Raw genomic sequence first — 20,000 nt, forward strand, 5'->3', positions numbered from 1 at the left:
TATTATGGGTGAATAACTGTTCTTGTGGTACTACCACCTTACAAGCCCCATACTGAGCCATGCATATTTAGGTCATAATTCATATGCAACAATTTATTTAATAACTATGAATAAGGGGTAATTAGGAGCTTACATGGGAAATTCTTAATTAAGGGTCTAGTAAGGGTAGATTAAGGTCTTGCAGAATAAGGTATTAATTAGTAACTTATAATGACTAACAAATGGCTAGTATGCTACTAATACACATGTTAGTAAGCAGCTAATTAATGGTGAATATGTGTGTCTTAATATAAAGTGTTACCATACATTTTAACATGAAAATACAACAAACATATTTGGATTTTATGGAGGTCTATTCCTTTAAAGTTGGGTTATGGGATTGGCAAATCGGCCGGAAGTGCCGATCCGGTGGCACTAAACTTGCAAGAGTGTGTTTGGGCATGCATATGTGTGTGTGCGTGTGTGCGTGTGTGTGTGTGTGTGTGTGTGTGTGTGTGTGTGTGCAGGATATATTTCAAGGTACGCTGAAGGGTGTGTTTGGGCATGCATGTTTGTGTGTGTGGGTGTGTTTGGGAATGTGTGTGTGCTTGTGTTTGGGTGTGTGTGTGTGTGTGTGTGTGTGTTTGTGTGTGTGTTTCGGCATATATGTGCATACGTATGTGTGCATACGTATGTGTGTGTGTGTGTGTGTGTGTGTGTGTGTGTGTGTGTGTGTGTGTATGTGTATGTCTGTGTGTGTGTGTGTGTGTGTGTGTGTGTGTGTGTACATGCACATCTGTGTGCATGTAGTGGAAAGACCCCTTACATTTGCATATAGAGCTGCGTTGTGTTCATGCATATAAAGATCACATCTAAAGATCACATCAAAGCAATAACAAGAGTGAGTGTCATGAAACAACATATTTGTGTCTGACTGCTATACAGTGCTGTCTATAGGAAAACGAGCGTTTATATACATTTCCAAACTATTTGTTAAAACCAAAAGAAACTTGGACCCCATCTTCATCCCAACCTGAAGCTTCTTCCAGATGTCTACTGTATCACTCTAGCAAAAATTCAATTAAGACACATCAAATAGGCCGTAGAGACAGTATTTTCCGTTTATCAACCACTACTGAGCTTGCCCCAGTATACTCTACAGCCCCAAATGGCAAACAGTGGATTAGCTTCCTACACTTCCTAAATAGCATTTTTTTAAAACCAGAACCCTTGTTCAAAACAGCATCAAACCTCGTCAGTAGCTTGCTCAGGGTCCCTACACATAAATCAAAGCTCCAACAACATTTAGCGAACCTCAAGTTTATTGCAGAAGACTGTTTAGAACACTTACCAACTGTTCCCCTACCAGCTCCTCCGACCCAGTATCACAAGGTTTTGTGGTACTGTCACGTTCGGTTAGTCTATTATTCCTGCTGGATTAGATGGAATATTCCTTGTTGTTGAATCCATTTCCTTGCAGCTCAGACACAAACTAGTCAGATCTGGCTGGACTGGTTCAGATAACATCGGTTATCGGATCGGTCATCAACACTAAACTCCTCCCTGAACATCTCTCTCTTATTTAAAGCAATATTGCATCACTGCTAATAAAACTGATCACAAATTCGACTCGGGTTTAAGTATTTGTGCATATGCATCGGAATCTTAATGTTAATGTGGTGTGTGTGTGTGTGTGTGTGTGTGTGTGTGTGTGTGTGTGTGTGTGTGTGTGTGTGTGTGTGTGCGTGTGTGTGTGTGTGTGTAGCTTTGTTATTCTGTTTTCAAATATTTTTTCTGGACCATGGCTCTGATCAGGTGTTTGCTGATAACGATAACCAGGTGATCTTTGATGTGGAAAGGAACGAAAGGACATGGTGGGATCATGAGGTGACAACATACTGTACATCTAGGGACTAATCCATACTGTACATCTAGGGACTAATCCATACTGTACATCTAGGGGCTAATCCATACTGTACATCTAGGGACTAATCCATACTGTACATCTAGGGACTAATCCATGCTGTACATCTAGGGACTAATCCATTATCTTTCACAATCAGTCTGGCAAAATGCAGCAAAAACCCTTGAATGTGTCGCTTGTGTAACTAATGTATTCTGACCTAGTCAAGATAAATATCAAGCACAATTCAATAACAAAAATACAGAATTGGTATGTCTATGAAAAAAAGAGCAGAAAATGTTGTGTAATATTGTAGGCTGTCTAATGTGCCTCACACACCAGCATGACTAAATCTGTGAAAGAGGAGATTGCTGTGAAACTCTCAGAAACAGAAAAACCTGAAAGCTTCAGAGAGGGTATACCAGTGTTTCCAAGCATTGATACATCTACAACACTTAGATTTGGTAGGGCCAGAATCATACTTCCTGTTTGATGCTCTTGAGATTGAAATTGACTGGATAACTCAACCAGTGGAAACAGATAGATAGATAGATAGATAGATAGATAGATAGATAGATAGATAGATAGATACTTTATTGATCCCCAAGGGGAAAGAACATGATGGGTACAAAGTGGCTGAGAAGTTTGTGAGGTCTGAAAAGGTGACTAACGATGTAGCTGAATGAGGTGTTAAACTCAAGTCTGACTTTGCCACTCAGATAGATCCACAACAGAGAAGTTGCCTCCTTCAGGTTGTGGAGTATCATAGGAGGACATTTGACAGCTTCAAGAAAGCCACATTGAATAAGTGATTATGTAACGTATAATGTCGTGTAAGTAGTTAATTAGTCCTTAATTTCCTTAATTCGGAATTAATAAAGTATCTCTATTTATCTATCTAGTTGAATGTTCATAGTAACCCTGATATTGTGTTCCAACTGACTGAATTTGCAATGTTCCAATGTTATAAAATATATTTTCTTTCAAACTTCCATTTGCTTCTATATTTTGTTGAATCAATAAACATGTCTGATGTACAATGGATCCCTCACGGGATCAAAAAAGGATAAATTCTATGGTATTTTGTCTGACCTGACACCTCTGAAATTCTCTAAAATGCACATATTTTCGTTTCTAAGACAGCCATATAGTCTAGATTGCTAATGTATTGGTTATCATATTAAAGGAAATTTGATCAGCTATCACGTGGTACCACAAGTAATGCTCTAAGGTTAATTCTAGTGAAGTTATAAGGTGAAATAGAACACCAACATCCCAAATTTCCAGCGTTTTTCACAAAAATCAACATCAAAACTTCATGGCTCATGAGGCAGGCATTCCCATGGTCAAAAATATGTATTATATCTGGCCTTCACATAGCTTGGAGAATGGGAATCACAGCAATTGGCTTTAAAATAACAAAAAAAGGATTCTTTTGAACAGGTCTAATGATCATCCTCTGCACAACAACACATTTCATTTCACATCTACATCCATTTCACATTATATTAAAGTATCAAAACAAGAACACATGGATCACTACAGTCTGTAGACCAAACTGGGCTTCCCCGTCTTGTTACAGCTTGTCCCCAACTTCCCGTATCACCGGAGAAGTGTAATACACCGGAGTGAGAGGAAAGTATTTTTGACAAACTCGCACCCATCATGTATCTTGACTGATACTCACACACTGATCTCATACAAGGAAAATGTTTCTCTCTGTTTGTATATAAACACTGGCACTCCTGTGGACTTACTCATTTGGTTCAGTGGAGTTCACACACACAGGTGAGGCAGGAGTTAGTCATAATATTTAATTAACAGTGTGTGTGTGTGTGTGTGTGTCTGTGTGTGTGTGTGTGTGCAATGTGCAAAATACCCACCATCAAAATTCGGGGGGGGGGGGGGGGGGTCCCCATCTCCGAATTGTTGCGCAATACTTCTAAATTTTCTCGACATGTAGTAGCCAATGCAAAGTTATTTATTAGCCTACTGCAGACGCAACAACAATTAGCTACCAATCTGACACATTTACAATAGCAAACGTCTGAATGAATGTCATATATCGATATACAATCGTGTGACATTATTTAACCATCCATCTAGTGAATACGATCCAAAAGATACATCATTGAGCAAATAGACACTCAAGGTGGAAAAAGACACCACGATGAATGCTACAGAAGGCCTACAACAAGCCACAAGGCACCACAGCGGGTGCACGCTCTCTCACTCACTCATATACACACACACACACGCCAAGGCAGGCTAGGCTGCTCCATAACCATGCGTCTCTCAGTGCCACCTTTTTGGATGTGACAAACTCAAAGTGTGCTTGTGATGCATTCTGTAGCTTTCGTTTGCTAGCCATTTTTAACGCTTCTCAATATCAAGTTTGTTATATTCTCTGTTTGGCGTGCGCATGGCTAATTTACATACCGGTACGAGACTGTCCTTTTGGCAAAAACATAATGTTGAATTCTGAATATTGACATTGTGAGCTTAGAAAACATTTTAGTGACCATTAGTGACAATAATATACTATTTTATTTTTTCATTTATTTTTACAAAACTTGAGACCCCCCCAAATTTTTGCTTTTGAGGTTTTCATGGGGTCTCAAGGGTTAATCAGGGGGGTCGGACCCCCCCCAAACCCCCCTGTATTTCGCATTCTGTGTGTGTGTGTGTGTGTGTGTGTGTGTGTGTAGTATTTAAGGAGTTCAGCCAGTGTACAGTAGCCAGATAGGTGTGGGTTCAATTCCCAGCTTGTGCCGTTGTGCCTTTCAGCACTAAGCCCTAAATTGCTCCGGGGACAATGTAATCCCTAATATAATTGACACATGGACTTCACTTTGAACAACAGTGTTTGCTAAATGTAGATGTACATAGGCCCATTGTGGGTTTGCCCATGCAGGGTTCACAGCAGTCTTGCCCCTTTTATAGACTGAGAGCACTTCACCAATGTGTCCTTCTGTTTGCTTTAAATGACCAGTAAACTGATATGCCAACCCGTCACATTGGTTAAATCCTCAGACACACGACAGCTGCAGTTATTGTGAAATTAGGAAGCACTCCCTGAGTGAGGCTGTGTGTGAGAGTGTGTTGGTATCGCAATGTGGCTCAACAAATCATGCACATCACTGACTCCGGCGTAGTTCAGTGGCCTGATATGAGTTTGAGATATTTACTGGAGCATCTGTTTTTATTTACAAACATGGCATGCATTTCATTTAAGCATAACAATATAGTGACAAACTCATGCTTAGTCCCACACACACACACACACCTTGTAAGATCCGACAAAGAGACGAAAAAGTCTTGGTAATAGGCGAGCTCTTTACTTGGAACTTGGTAACATGTTACATACACAGCCTAGGTCTACACATCATCTGAGTTCCCACATTCAAAACCAAAAGTGAACATCTCGTTGCTCCTATAGTCTCGCTTCGCGAGAACCCCCCCATCAAAGACTCACCAAATGAACATATGGCTACAAAACATAACATATGTCAACATCAATCCCAATACATTACACACCTCACACACACACACACACACACACACACACACACACCCCACAGACCTGCAGCAGGTGTGCATTAACTCTAACTGAGCTGCTCTGCTGATGCTGCTGTCTTCACCGGTAACATCCTGAGGTTATGGGTGGTGGAGAAGAAGGGGAACACTTTCTCCATGAACCTGGCCTTTAGAGTGTGCAGGTGTGTGTTATTATCAGGGTCAGAGAAGGACAGCTCTCCTCTGTCCCAGTCCAGCTGCACTCTGATCCTCTGGGGTTTCTGCTGCACTGTGAGGCTGCTGAGGGGGAGAGGTGGAGCACGTGCTGCATACTGCTTATAGCCGTAACACATGCACCAGTGTCCACTCCTGGTCAAGTAGTCTCCCTTCCTCAGGAACGACTCTGTTGCCACACCCAGAGCCCAGCTTCTGTTCTGTCCAAGATCCACATCCCAGCAGTGAGTCCCTGAGTTAATGCCTTCAGAGCCCAGGACACTGGCCCACTTATCAAATCTCTCTGGGTTATCAGGAAGCTCTTGCTGTATCTCTTTATTGAGTCTTACACTGGTCAGATCCTCAGACAGGATGAGTTTTGGGTATGCAGTGTTGGGATCCAGAATCACAGGAACTGCACAGAAAGAGAGCATAAGTAAGGGACACATGCATGGCTTTCTTGAACACACACACACACACACACACACACACACACACACACACACACACACACACACACACACACAGAAGGAGTAATAAGTGACAGATGTATAGGCTTTCCTGACTTCAGCTGGCTCCACAAACTGTGAACTAGCAATCTGAACTAATAGTCTGACTATCACCAGACTAAGCTCAATCTTTTAAGATTGAATATTAGTATGGGGAGGCTGCACTTTGTTTCTACCGCACAAGTGGCGTGATCAATAGGCATTGTTCAAAAGACTCAATCAGACCAACGATCCCGTGCATCTATAAGCTAGTTTCTGATTGGAGCCAAAGGTGCTGGCAGGGAACAGAGGAGATAGATGTGCAGGTTTCCAGCCTGAGCTGCCGGGCAAAATCCAAATTCGCCGGAAGTTCAGGCAGGGTTCACCCAGCCTAGATTACTAACTTAATTCAAGGTCAACTCCAGCATAGTTTCAGATATTGCATGGCAACCTATATTCATTGATACCTTTCACTTTTAATGAAGTTCCATCGCAATAAATGAACCAGCTACTCGCAGAATGATATGAAGGACATGAAACCCACAGAAGCCATGATATATTTAGCAGCAGTCATTATATGGATTTAACAGACCTCCGGATGTTGGTAAGGCCCATTCATGGAACACTCGGCAGCATTCTGATGAGCCGTATGATAAACTGTGCCAACCCACTACTCACTTCATAGTGCTCTTCTGGCTTATCCTGTTCTCTCTCCTAACATTGCCTTTGATTGTTTATTTATTCAAAATATCAGGCTACTCACCGTATTGAACAATCTCCTGCAACTTCTCCCAGACTCTGAACTTCAGGTTGCCCAGGTGCTTTGCCACATTGATCAGAGCTCCTGAAACCCTCTCTGGATCCTGCAGTGTGCACTGGGCTCTGGAATAACATTCAGGAGTCAGTGCTGCTGTGGGTTTGGGTTCAGAACCACAGAGAAGAGAGAGAGACAGGAGGCAGATCACTCACCTTTCCACTGTGCTCTTGTAGTTCTGTAAAATATCAACAGTGAAGATGTATGAAAAAATGTCAATTATTTCTGCATTAACAGTAAGTTAAGTAAATGACCTAAAATTGTTAAACCCTCTATATAACCCCGCCCAGGTGTGTGCCAGAGTTAATCCCAAACACACACACAAACAAATGAACAAATAAATAGATAAATAAATACTAGTACTTCTACAAATGTATCCAATATGAAAGTTTTATATTCTCTCTATGGAAATCAACAAAAAAAAACATTTTTACTGGATGGTTCCTACCTGCAGGAATGTGATGTCATCAGCTCCCATCTCCTCTTCTATGGCTCTGATTGTGTCTGAAAGAGATGAGATCTCTCTGCTCATCTTCTCAATCTTCTCCTTCATCATCTGAATCTTCTGCTCCTCTTCCTCCCTCAGTGCAGCTATCCTGGCTGCCTCTTCATCTTGTAGAAACTGGTGAAGCTTCTCAAACTTCTCCTTGATCTGCCTTTCTGTGTCTTTGGTTTGAGTCTGGATACCATCAACATAAGAGATCTCAACAAATATGTAATGATTTAGCATTCTATTGAAATTGAGAGCTATGTTGCTGTAGTTTGCATCACACTACATCCCACTCACCTTGATATAAGCAGCTGTTTCATAACACTGGCCTTTAGCCTTCTCAGAGGCCCGCAGCTTCTCCTTCAGCTTGACCCTGAGATCCTCCTGAATGGATCGAATTAGTGTTATATGGTGTGTGTGTGTGTGTGTGTGTGTGTGTGTGTGTGTGTGTGTGTGTGTGTGTGTGTGTGTGTGTGTGTCTCTCTCTATATATATATGCCTTATAAGAGTCTGCACTGTGAGTGGACATGTGTGTGAGTATACTATATGTGAATGTGCTTATGCTCCTAGACGATTCTAGACACACATATGAACACATTTCTGTTATTGCCCCCGTAGTGAAAGGGGGTTAAACTGCACTGGCAGTATTTCAAAAATGTGAAGTGATGGTGAATACAAGTTAGTCTACAGTGTATGCTGGAGGTGACTATAGCACCAGTGCTTGGCCAAAGAGCCTACCTTGACATCAGTGGCTACTTCACTAATGGGACTGAACTTGTGACCCAAGTGTAAGTCTCGACACTCAAGACACACAAGCTGTTGATCCTCTTGACAGAAGAGCTCGAGTTTCCTCTTGTGCAGACTACAGAACAGGTGTGTATGATGTCTCTCCTCTGGAAGATATATGTGGAAATAATAACACTTTATAATAAGGGTACATGAATTCTCATGAACTAATGCATGAATTAATGCATGAATTACGCATTAGTTAATCCATTAATATATCATGAATCATTATGACTTAACATGAATTCACTGATTGTCATTAATGAATTAATACATAAATAACTCATCATCTTAAGCATTAAGTACGGTTGGCACATCATCATGAATCATGATTAATTAAGCATAATCATGATGACTTTTTGTCAGACAAAATTTTGGACATCACCGTCATGGAGAAAAAAGAAAAGTAATTACACATGAATTCATGTTAACTAAATGTTATGAATTATCATGAGTTAATTCATTAACTCATGCATTAATTATACATGAAAGTCTCATTAATAAACATGAATTAATAGTATGTCATTAATGACATCAGGTATGGACAACAAATTCATCTTGAGCATTAGGTACAGTGGGTAAATCATTATGAATAATGATCAATTACACATGATCATGGTGATTTCTAGGTTTTTGAAATGTGCTCCAAGGGGTAAGTAAACTATACATTAACTCATCATGAACTAATTAAGACCATTTTCAGAGAATATCGAAGAATCCACTTCTTTCATCAGTGATAAAGAAGGGTCCATTTACCACTTTAGGTGAGGGGCCACAAACATGATGAACTCATGAGTAATTCATCATTAATTAATGTAAATTGACCATTTATGCATGACTTCAAACTTCATGCATTTAAAGCACCACCTGTTCATCACTTTATCTGAGGGGCCACAGACATGATTAACTAATGAAAAGATAATGCTTAGCTAATGAGGACATGCCTATATTTGAACGATGTGGATTCTTCAATATTCTCTGAAAATGGTCTTAATTAGTTCATGATGAGTTAATGAGTTTTCATGTATAATTAATGCATTAGTTAATGAATTAACTCATGATAATTCATGACATTTAGTTAACATGAATTCATGTGTAATTACTTTTCTTTTTTCTCCATGATTTTGTCTGACAAAAAGTCATCATGATCATGCTTAATTAATGGCAAAAAGTCATCATGATCATGCTTAATTAATCATGATTAATGATGATGTGCCAACCGTACTTAATGCTTAAGATGATGAGTTATTTATGTATTAATTCATTAATGACAATCAGTGAATTCATGTTAAGTCATAATGATTCATGATATTTTAATGGATTAACTAATGCGTAATTCATGCATTAATCCATGCATTAGTTCATGAGAATTCATGTACCCTTATTAAAAAGTGTTACCAACATTTTTTTTTCAAACATACCAAGATATCTCACTCTAATATCAAAGGGAACCCATTTATCATATGGAAAGAAAATGGAGTGAAAATCTCCATTGATAAAAACTTTTTGAATCTGCACTTCCCTTTAGGGACTCTGCATTAATCCATGTATGGTAAACTGGCCTTATGCGTAGAGTAGAATGGGGAAAAAGAAGGAAGTCTTTGTTGTGTTATGATAATGTTTTGCAGTTCCGCAGAATCATGGATTCCAACCTGCGCTGAATGTGTCCATGTCAGAGTTCTCTCTTGTTAGTTCCCTCTCCAAGTTTTGAGCATTCTGGTTCAGGTTCATCTTTTTCAGAATTGTATGCACTGTCTGACAGCAATGCTCCTTTGTGTACGTTTCCACTATTAAATCTACCATATCATCACGGTCAGCATTCTCAAGTTTTGACCATGAAATCTGGCCCTTGTCCTTCAAATGGTGCTTGAACTTCTTGAAGTCGGCAGAGCTGAGGTTCTCCATGGTGCTCCTCAGCATGTGGACTGAGTTCATGGTGGAGTCCGCCATGTCAACTCATGGAATAAAGGCTGAAAAGAATGAATAGGAATCACCTTTGTGATCTGTGGCATAGTGCTCGCATGTACATGCTAAAATGACTTTCTGCTCAACATGCAAGGTGGATCATATACCAAACATTGTATCTTTTACTTTGTTATACAAAAGGGTATATTCATGAGACCCGGAAAAAAAGAAGTTGTAATTTTGAGATTTTTTTTTAGATGGTTTATGTATTTTGGTCTAAAGAAACATGTTGCAGCAAAAAAAAAATCCAAAAAATGTTCTTCATTGCTGTTTTATCAGATGTCCTCTGCAGTGGACATCGGGACTATCCGAATGTCCTAACCGGGAATTATGAATGTGTAGTAATAGAATTGCATTAAAGTCAATGGAGTGTTAGGGTATGTGAGATATCAGGCAAATAGGTGGCTAAGAAAGGCTTTGCTCCCCCTCAAGTGTTTTTAACATAGCTTTCAGAGATGGCTACTATAATGAAGTGTTGCCATAATGGCTGAATAAGCATTCAGATGGCCATAATAATGAGCCTGGCTCATTGGTGTTGCAGCCAGTCTGCATACATGACACACTGTAGCTAGGTTTTAGAGTAGGAGGGGTTACTACACTCCCTTTAATAAACATGTGTTGAAGAAGTGCAATGGCTTGCTGTGAGGGCATCAGAGAGTATACACAAAGATCATTAAGGGCGGAGCAAGATACTTCATGAGAAGCCACTTCCTGGAACCCGAATCGCAAGAGGGGGGGTCAATATCCCCCTTTATGCAGAGCAGAGGCAGCAACTGTTCCATTGAAGTCTATGGACATAGATCAGAATTTCATGTATATGCTAAGATCTTCGCTCTCTAGAGTTAGGAATGTGAATTTTTGGCACGGTTTCATGACCTTCAACCCCTTCTGACCACTTCAGGTACATTTTTTGCATTTTTGAGCATTCTAGTCTGGAGAAAATCGACTTGATATCAGGTGTGCCCCTCTTGTTTATACTGCTGATGTTGAAACCCATGAATACTCAATGACACGTATGACACACCCCCTTTATGCAGAGGAAGTGATTCCCGTTTTGCGCCCATAGACATGAACTAGGACGACGTATCTTGCTCCGCCTTAAGGAACTTTGGCATACACCATGATAGGGACTCTCATAATTTGACCTCTGACCCCTGTGCCACAGACCCAAGACATGAATGAAACGTTAGTGTTCAGGGCATCCTAGGATGGCAGAGGTACACTGAAGGGATGCTTGATGGATAAACTGTAAATGTGAAAGCACTTTTAGGAGTGGCAAATAATCCTTTACAGGTAAATGGAGTAATCAGTTACCCAAAATACACCTTTTTAAAAATTGGGTCATTTACATTGAGGCAAATTCACCTATGATGTACTTATTTCTTAATAAACCTTAGAGCTCTAGCTTACACACTGCTTCTGGGGCTGTATTGTACCTTAAAGGAGCACTTCACCGTTTTTTCATATTAAACTACGTTCGCTTAATTAAGACAAGTTGATACATACCTCTCACGTTTCAATGCGTGCACTCACTGGCTCTGGCGCGCGGCGCAACTTTGATAGCACTTAGCTAGCCCAATGCATTCATTAGGATCCAAACAGAGATGAAATTAGAAGCGACCAAACACCTCCATGTTTTCCCTATTAAAATACAGTCACACGACCAAGTATGGTGAGACAAAATAAAACGTGGTGCATTTCTAAGCAGGTAAAAGGGATAACTCTATTGTGTGGCGGAATAATATTGGGAGCACTTAGACCCTGCGCAGTAATATCCTCACTCCAAAGTGAAACTGAAAGTGCAATAGTGAGGATATTACTGCGCCACACAATATAGTTATCCCTCTTACCTGCTTAGAAATACCTCTCTCAATAGCCGCCATTTTGAAAATAACATTTGTGAAGTCTGTTAACCCAACCCACATAATTGTGGTATCACCAGAAAGCCCAGGATGTCCTCTTGAGAGTAAAGGATTGAAATAGTTGGCATGAATAGTATTTCATTTGTAAGACTTAGACTGATGTCCCCTACAGAGGACAAAAATGAATTGCCGGATCTCAGGAGGGTATAACAATGATCAGAAAAATTAAGATCAAAAGGAGACGAGACTCACCTGATGTCATACAGACCTTCTGTGAGTTTATTTCTACCCCTTCTGTGTTTCACTAGTCGAACCTGTTGGTCAGAGAAGGAGATGCATTCTGATTAGTCAGAACTGTTTGGAGTGGAGCCAGTGTGCAAAGATATTTCCTGGTCATGAGGATCTTATGCAGGCATAGATCCACCCATTAGTGGAAATGCTACACTAATACCCCAGTGACCATCATCCATTTTAAGTACAAACATTTTTATAAACAATAATCATACTTTATAAAAATAGTTATTTATCAGCTCATGACAGAAGACTTCAGTAGATGACAGAAGACTTCAGTAGTGTGCCTTCACAGTCCCTCATGACAGAAGACTTCAGTAGTGTGCCTTCACAGCAGCCTCCTGACTAGAGCTCTCAGGCACAGTCAAATCCATTACATTCTCCTGCATTAACACCTGGCTACACTCACATAAGTTGCCACTTTCTGAGCCGTCCTTTGATGGTCATGTGGAATTTGACCTTATGGCTGGTTAACACTCAGACAACAGACGCTCATCAGAAGACCGCAGTGGACAGGTGGGGATGGATATGTATTTAATACACTCTTGGGCACATGTATTTAATGCACATGTAATTATCTTGGCAGACCTTGAACAAATCAAGCATTTACACAATGGCCTACATCCTGGTCCAAAATCATAGGTCTACTGATGACACAGTTACCATGAAAACATGTTTTATTACAGCCATTATCATGAACACAGAAGAGCACATCCTATCACAACAAAAATATAAAAATATTTGTATTAAGTACATCAATCAAGCATTTAATATTCAAATATGACCAATATCTATCTATCTATCTATCTATCTGTCCGCTGTTATCTACTATCAGCTATCTGGTTACAGATGCATTCACTGGTAAGATCCTCAGAGGAGAGGCTTGACACACAGTGCCAAAGTATGGAAACACTCTCTCAGTGAAAGTGTGTGTGAGAGTGTGTATGTGTGTGTTAGTATCAGGGTCAGAGAACGACAGCTCTCCTCTGTCCCAGTCCAGCTGCACTCTGATCCTCTGGGGTCTCTGCTGCACTGTGAGGAGAGTGAAGGGTTTCGGTGAGGAGCCTGCGCCATATTTGCCATGATTGTGATACACAATCCACTGTCCACTCCTGGCTTCGATGTCCCCCTTCCTCTGGGTAGACTCCTCCATGACACCCAGAGCCCACTGTGTGCTATCGCCAACCTCTACGTCCCAGCGGTGAGTCCCTGAGGAGAAGCTCTCCGAGCCCAGCACACTGAGATAGCAGTCAAACCTCTCTGGGTTATCAGGAAGCTGCAGCAGCTCAGCACTGCGTTGCACACTGGTCAAGTGACTCGTCAGGAAGGGATTGGATGTGTTTGGATCCAGAGTCACGGGACCTGCAGAGAGACACATGGACAGACAGAGATATAGGAACACACTCGAATCTGTGAGGAGAAAGGCTGTGTGTGTGTGAGAGAGACTGTGTGTGTGTGTGTGTGTGTGTGTGTGTGTGTGTGTGTGCGTGTGTGAGAGAGATAGAGAAAGAGAGAGAGAGTTTGTATTTCTATCAATAAATACTCACTGAACTGAACAATCTCCTGCATCTTCTCCCAGACTCTGAACATCAGGTTGCCCAGGTGCTTTGCCACATTGATCAGAGCCCTTGAAACCCTCTCTGGATCCTGCAGTGTGCACTGGGCTCTGGAATAACATTCAGGAGTCAGTGCTGCTGTGGGTTTGGGTTCACAACCACAGAGAAGAGAGAGAGACAGGAGGCAGATCACTCACCTTTCCACTGTGCTCTTGTAGTTCTGTGAAATATTGAAGACAATGTATTATCAACTTCTCTCAGCTACCTAAACAGTACCATAAATTAATACAAGGTACAGTTCTTACCTGCAGGAATGCAATGTCATCAACTCCCATCTCATCTTCTAAGGTTCTTATTGTTTCTGAAAGAGATGAGATCTCTCTGCTCATCTTCTCAATCTTCTCCTTCATCATCTGACTCCTCTGCTCCTCTTCCTCCCTCAGTGCAGCTATTCTGGTTGCCTCTTCATCTTGTAGAAACTGGTGAAGCTTCTCAAACTCCTTCTTGATTTCCGTCTCTGTGTTCTGGGCCTGACTCTGATAAAACATATTGTAAATGCATTTCAATGTGCAGCCAGCAATATAAGTGCATTTGTAAACATGATTAGTGAAATATACCTTAATGTGTTTATTTATTTGGTCATAGGTGACCAGGGCTTCCTCAGACCTCTCAAGGGTCTTCTTTAAGGACTGCAATTTAAGCCATAGGTCTTCCTGCAGAGACACAAAAAAAACGTATTTTAGCCTGGACACACACACACACACACGTGTGTGAGTGTGAGTGTGTGTGTGTGTGTGTGTGTGTGTGTGTGTGTGTGTGTGTGCCTGCTGTGTGGGAAAACAGCCTGAATCTGTGTGCAAATAAGATAAGATATGTGGCACCATCTGCTGTTGTAAGATTGGGTTGAAGGGTTGAATACAGCACTCGGTTACTGTGTGCATACTAAGTCGTGACGGGTGCATAACAATGTATTCCTTCTCACCAAAAAAGAAACTTACCTTGTAGTCAATTACAGCCTCACTGATGGGGCTAAAGTTGTGGGTTTTGTGTATTTTTGAGTCTCGGCACACCAGACACACAGGCTGTTTATCTTCCAGACAGAAGAGCTGGAGTTTCTCACTGTGCAGACTGCAGAACACCTCAAACTCTGAAGATCTCTGGCTTTTCTGCTGTAAGAACGTCTCACACAGGTTCTTCAACACCAAATTACGAGGTGGGCTGTCACTGGATAACCTCGTCCTGCAGATTGGACATTCTCTGAATCCTTTGCTTTCCCAGAACTGCTGCAGGCAGACTTTACACACCGTATGACTACATGAGAGGAGTACAGGATCCTTGAAGATTTCAAAGCACACAGGACAGGAGTAATCCTCTTCTAATTTTGAAGCCATTTTCTCTCAAGGAAATGTTTTTCAGTTAAAAAAATGTTTTTCAGTTAAAAAAAAGAAGCCTAACAATAAATTTGCTTTCACTTTCAGGAAAAACTCTGAATGTTATAATAACCTGTTATAGGTCTAGGCCTACATATTCATATAATATTACATAAATATAATCCTTTCTATTGGTGTTGCTGTTTCACAGCAAAATCCACCTTTGGTTATCTGGGTTTAATAAAGTAGCCTAAAATTCTATCTATCACTCTGCCTGTCTGGGGGAGGGACTAAATGGTATGGCTCTTTTGGTGGGTATAATGTTACTGTTTGTTTACACAGCTGCACATGAGAGAGATTACTGTCTGGGTCTGCTGTTTTGTGCATCTGTGTTGCATGCTCAGTGCTAGACCATACAGAGGCCAAAACAGAGGTTTATATTTTAATTTGATCGATGTATTAATCATTTAATCGATTTTACTATGATCACTCCATACCACAAGGTGGCGAGAAAGGATTCCTCGCCATAATGCAATGGCAAAGAAGAAGACCGGTAGATTGTATACGGAAGTAACAATTTATTCACTTCTGCCTGGATGTCCTGTTAAATCAGATAGAAATGAACGGAATACTGTGAGTGAATACCTATACCATGACGTTTGCTTTTCCGAAATTATGTCCAAACACCAATCAAGAGCTACGTGCGAGTTAACCATGAGGCTGTGCAGAAGTCGAATGTCTTCTGTTCATGTCAATGTTAGCAAGCTAGCTTGAGCTAACTTACATTGCATTGCTGAGTTGTAATCATACTGTTGATTTAACCTACGTTACATGAGAAATTATGTTTTTTTTTAATGTTTTTTAATTATGTAACTCCAATGATGTAAATGTTATAGTTGTGTTAATCTGACATTTGGAGGGACAATCTAGCCTAAATATGGTGTACCTGTCAAAAGATTGAATGCCACCAGGAACTGATAGATGGTAGCCTGTGGTATGGCTTATTTTTTTTTATCAGTACATACAGTGCTCATTGGGTTAAGGCTTGTATCCCTGTTTAACCCACAGGTGATCTAAACGTGTCTAGAAGGTTGTTAGAATGGGGCAGCGGAGAACGGCGAGCTCTCGAGCACACACTCGCTCTGCGCGGACGCATCCTCACAAGGCAGACGCCGATTCCACGCGCACTCCCACGGTTGGTGGCCGCGCGGAGCTGGTGAGACACAGCATCTGTATGGTCTCGGACTTCTTCTACCCGAACATGGGCGGCGTGGAGAGTCACATCTACCAGCTCTCGCAGTGCTTGCTGGAGAAGGGACACAAGGTCGTTATAGCAACGCACGCCTACGGCGACCGGCGAGGGATCCGCTACCTGACCAACGGGCTGAAAGTGTACTACTTACCTCTGCAGGTCTGTGTGACTGTCTGTCTGTCTGTCTGTCTGTCTGTCTGTCTGTCTGTCTCTCTCTCTTTCTCTCTCTGTCTGTCTGTCTCTCTCTCGATCTCTCTGTCTCTGTCTCTGTCTCTGTATATGTGCGCACACACCCTTATATCCTGATGAAATCACTGGCATCTCAGTAATATTGTGTGTGTGTGTGTGTGTGTGTGTGTGTTCTTTGTACTCTCTTACAGGTGATGTATAACCAGTCTACAGCAACCACCGTCTTCCACAGTCTTCCTCTTCTCAGGTGAGTTGAGTGGCACCTCATTCTCTTGATCACACGTGACAGTAGCCAAGCCAACAGAATGGAAATTGCCTATCGCGTGGATGACTTGGCATTTTGCATAATGCCATGACAGTGCAGAGGATAGACTGTGGCAGGCTACCAATTATGATAGAAAAGAACCATGGTCTCAACAACTTTCAATAACTGCATTATTACCATACACATCTAACTGTAACTTGAAACAAGACATTTCAACACTGGTAGATGTTGGCATGGCAAAAATGTCTGTCGTTTGGTCAGCATTGCCCATCTGATGCAGGGTGTGTGAGTGAGTTTTCCTTCAGTTCATCACATGAGCTGCTGTTGAAAACAGTCGCTTCTCCTCGAAGTCTGAGGGCAAGCACTGGACAAGACTTCTGCAACGCAATGACGCATCATTAATGCTAGTTTTGAAGTCTGAGGGCAAGCACTGGACAAGACTTCTGCAACGCAATGACGCATCATTAATGCTAGTTTTGAAGTCAGTGGGTGTGTTTAGCTCTTTAGTGATATCCAAACCATTCAGCTATATGATGTCTCTGGTAATTTGTCATTAAATTTTTCAGTGCAAGAAAAGCAGCAGATGTTTTCATTTTGCAAAGTAGTGGGTGCTACACACTACATGTGTACATGTGTGTGTATATGCCCTGGAACACTGTGTGTATGTCCTATCTAACATTATGTGTGTGTGTGTGTGTGTGTGTGTGTGTGTTCGTGTCCCTCAGGTGTGTGTTTGTGCGAGAGCGCGTGACGGTGGTGCACGCTCACAGCTCGTTCTCAGCGCTGGCACACTGTGTGTATGTCCTATCTAACACGATGTGTGTGTGTGTGTGTGTGTGTGTGTGTGTGTGTGTGTGTGTGTGTGTGTGTGTGTGTGTGTGTGTGTGTCCCTCAGGTGTCGGTGACGGTGGTGCACGCTCACAGCTCGTTCTCAGCGCTGGCGCACTGTGTGTATGTCCTATCTAACATGATGTGTGTGTGTGTGTGTGTGTGTGTGTGTGTGTTCGCGTCCCTCAGGTGTGTGTTTGTGCGAGAGCGCGTGACTGTGGTGCACGCTCACAGCTCATTCTCGGCGCTGGCACACTGTGTATGTCCTATCTAACATTATGTGTGTGTGTGTATGTGTGTGTGTGTTCCCTCAGGTGTGTGTTTGTGTCCCTCAGGTGTGTGTTTGTGCGAGAGCGCGTGACTGTGGTGCACGCTCACAGCTCGTTCTCGGCGCTGGCGCACTGTGTGTATGTCCTATCTAACATTATGTGTGTGTGTGTGTGTGTGTGTGTTCCCCAGGTGTGTGTTTGTGCGAGAGCGCGTGACGGTGGTGCACGCTCACAGCTCGTTCTCGGCGCTGGCGCACGACGCGCTCTTCCACGCCAAGACGATGGGCCTGAACACGGTGTTCACCGACCACTCGCTCTTCGGCTTCGCCGACGTCAGCTCGGTGCTGACCAACAAGCTGCTGACGGTGACGCTGTGCGACACGAGCCACGTGGTGTGCGTGTCCTACACCAGCAAGGAGAACACGGTGCTGCGCGCCGCCCTGCCGCCCGAGCGCGTCTCCGTCATCCCCAACGCCGTCGACCCCGAGCAGTTCACCCCCGAGCCCGCCCGCCGCCACGGCGACCGCATCACCGTGGTGGTGGTCAGCCGACTGGTCTACAGGAAGGGTACGAGCTGTGTGTGTGTGTGTGTGTGTGTGTGTGTGTGTGTGTGTGTGTGCACACTGTCTGGTCTACAGGAAGGGTACGAGCCGTGCGTGCGTGCGTGTGTGTGTGTGTGTGTCTGCGTGCGTGCGTGCGTGCGTGCGTGCGTGCGCGTGTTGTCTACAGGAAGGGTACGAGCCATGAGCACATGCACGTGTGTGTGTGTGTAACAGTGTTTTTATAATGCATTGCATATGTGAGTTTTGGCTGGACTGTTTCTTTGAAACTGTGTTTGTGCTCATGTGTGAGAATTGTCACTTTTAACATGGATTTGAAGATGTTAAATTGGATTTATTATAGTGCATAACAAATACTTTGAATATCTCTTAACTGCTCAGTTAGAACCTTATGATTTAAATTATAAGAGCAGCCCTTTGTTTTGAGGAATGACCTGCCAGAGGAGGGCAAGGCTGCAAACTCTAGCCCAGGCAGTCCACTTCATAGTCCTCTAGGTGGTGCTGTTGAGTAAAAGTGCACAGAGTGAGTTTAGGCGTTGTCCAGTCCAGTGGCGCGATCCATGAACATGTAAGACATTGTCGGAAAAAATAGGAGTTATGCAACGACACGCACGCCCCACTAAACACTTCTGATCGTTTGTGTTCCAAACACACATCTGAATCTCTCTCAGTTTTTATACTAGAAACATATAAGTGACACCATTAGAAACCTTTAATCAACTAGTTTCCAAATATAGAAGAGAATGTATCAATGGCACTTTGTAAAAACAATAAAAGAAAATCCTAGGATTTCAGTGCTCTCACCTGCAGCTGGCCTATTTAAAGGACCCCAGTTCATGGCTAGTACTTACAATAAGGAAGTTACATCATTTCACAAGTTTCAAGTTGTCACAAGCTGTCAGCATATACAAATAGAACGCACCACAATTCATCCCAGTTCTCTCAGGCGGCTCTCATTTCAGTAGCATGCTAATCATAGAGTATGATAGCCAGTAGCATAACCACTATAGTTTGTGCAAGGCATCTAGTAACATGCTAATCTTTGAACATGATATCCAGTAGCATAACAAGGTGCTAATGTTCAAGTATGATAGCCAATAGCATGCTAATGTTCGAGTATGATAGCCAATAGTAGGCTAAGATTTGAGTATAACAGCCAGTAGTATGCTAATTTTATGATAGTGAGCTATTGGTAATAATAATAAAGGTAATGATGATAAAATAATAATAACAATACAGTACAGCAACTAGCCAGCAAAATGATAACAGCGAAGACATGACTCTGTGTTGATAAAGGTCTCTACTCTCTCTGTGCAGAAATGAAGTGCATCCAAAGGGTACCTAATATCTGGCACACACACACACACACACACACACACACACACACACACATGCACAGGCACA

The 20,000-nt window shown here is 42.1% G+C and overlaps 4 protein-coding genes across 6 annotated transcripts in view; 1 reads left to right on the forward strand and 3 right to left on the reverse strand.

Annotated features, from left to right (window-relative positions):
- The window catches only part of LOC134079109 (NACHT, LRR and PYD domains-containing protein 3-like), an 11,984-nt gene extending 10,512 nt beyond the window's left edge, over positions 1–1,472 (reverse strand). The window contains exon 1 of the mRNA XM_062535283.1: positions 1,331–1,472. The gene's annotated coding sequence lies outside the window, so the exon portion shown is untranslated. The remainder of the gene's footprint in view (positions 1–1,330) is intronic.
- A 3,789-nt stretch (positions 1,473–5,261) lies between these two features.
- LOC134079045 (E3 ubiquitin-protein ligase TRIM35-like) lies at positions 5,262–10,139 on the reverse strand. Its single transcript, XM_062535214.1, has 7 exons — positions 9,842–10,139; positions 8,142–8,386; positions 7,701–7,787; positions 7,362–7,592; positions 7,069–7,091; positions 6,863–6,981; positions 5,262–6,026 (listed from the first exon to the last, which is right to left on the reverse strand). Exons 1-7 carry the CDS (start codon positions 10,137–10,139, stop codon positions 5,488–5,490), a joined length of 1,542 nt encoding a protein of 513 aa, XP_062391198.1. The 3' UTR covers positions 5,262–5,487.
- Positions 10,140–13,939: 3,800 nt separating this feature from the next.
- On the reverse strand, positions 13,940–15,455 carry LOC134079111 (E3 ubiquitin-protein ligase TRIM35-like). Its single transcript, XM_062535284.1, has 4 exons — positions 14,862–15,455; positions 14,481–14,576; positions 14,169–14,399; positions 13,940–14,083 (listed from the first exon to the last, which is right to left on the reverse strand). The coding sequence occupies exons 1-4, from the start codon at positions 15,252–15,254 to the stop codon at positions 14,057–14,059; spliced, it is 747 nt and encodes a 248-aa protein (XP_062391268.1). The 5' UTR covers positions 15,255–15,455; the 3' UTR covers positions 13,940–14,056.
- A 316-nt stretch (positions 15,456–15,771) lies between these two features.
- piga (phosphatidylinositol glycan anchor biosynthesis, class A) overlaps positions 15,772–20,000 on the forward strand; it is a 10,860-nt gene continuing 6,631 nt past the window's right edge. For all 3 annotated transcript variants that reach the window (XR_009938880.1, XM_062535287.1, XM_062535285.1), the window contains exons 1-4: positions 15,772–15,866; positions 16,302–16,644; positions 16,866–16,921; positions 18,227–18,603. Coding sequence is in view for 2 of the 3 variants with exons in the window: in XM_062535287.1 (XP_062391271.1) it covers positions 16,333–16,644; positions 16,866–16,921; positions 18,227–18,603 (745 nt within the window). In the remaining variant the exon portion in view is untranslated. The remainder of the gene's footprint in view (positions 15,867–16,301; positions 16,645–16,865; positions 16,922–18,226; positions 18,604–20,000) is intronic.

Source organism: Sardina pilchardus, chromosome 4, assembly GCF_963854185.1.
Source record: "Sardina pilchardus chromosome 4, fSarPil1.1, whole genome shotgun sequence".
NCBI classification, from domain to species: Eukaryota; Metazoa; Chordata; class Actinopteri; order Clupeiformes; family Clupeidae; genus Sardina; species Sardina pilchardus.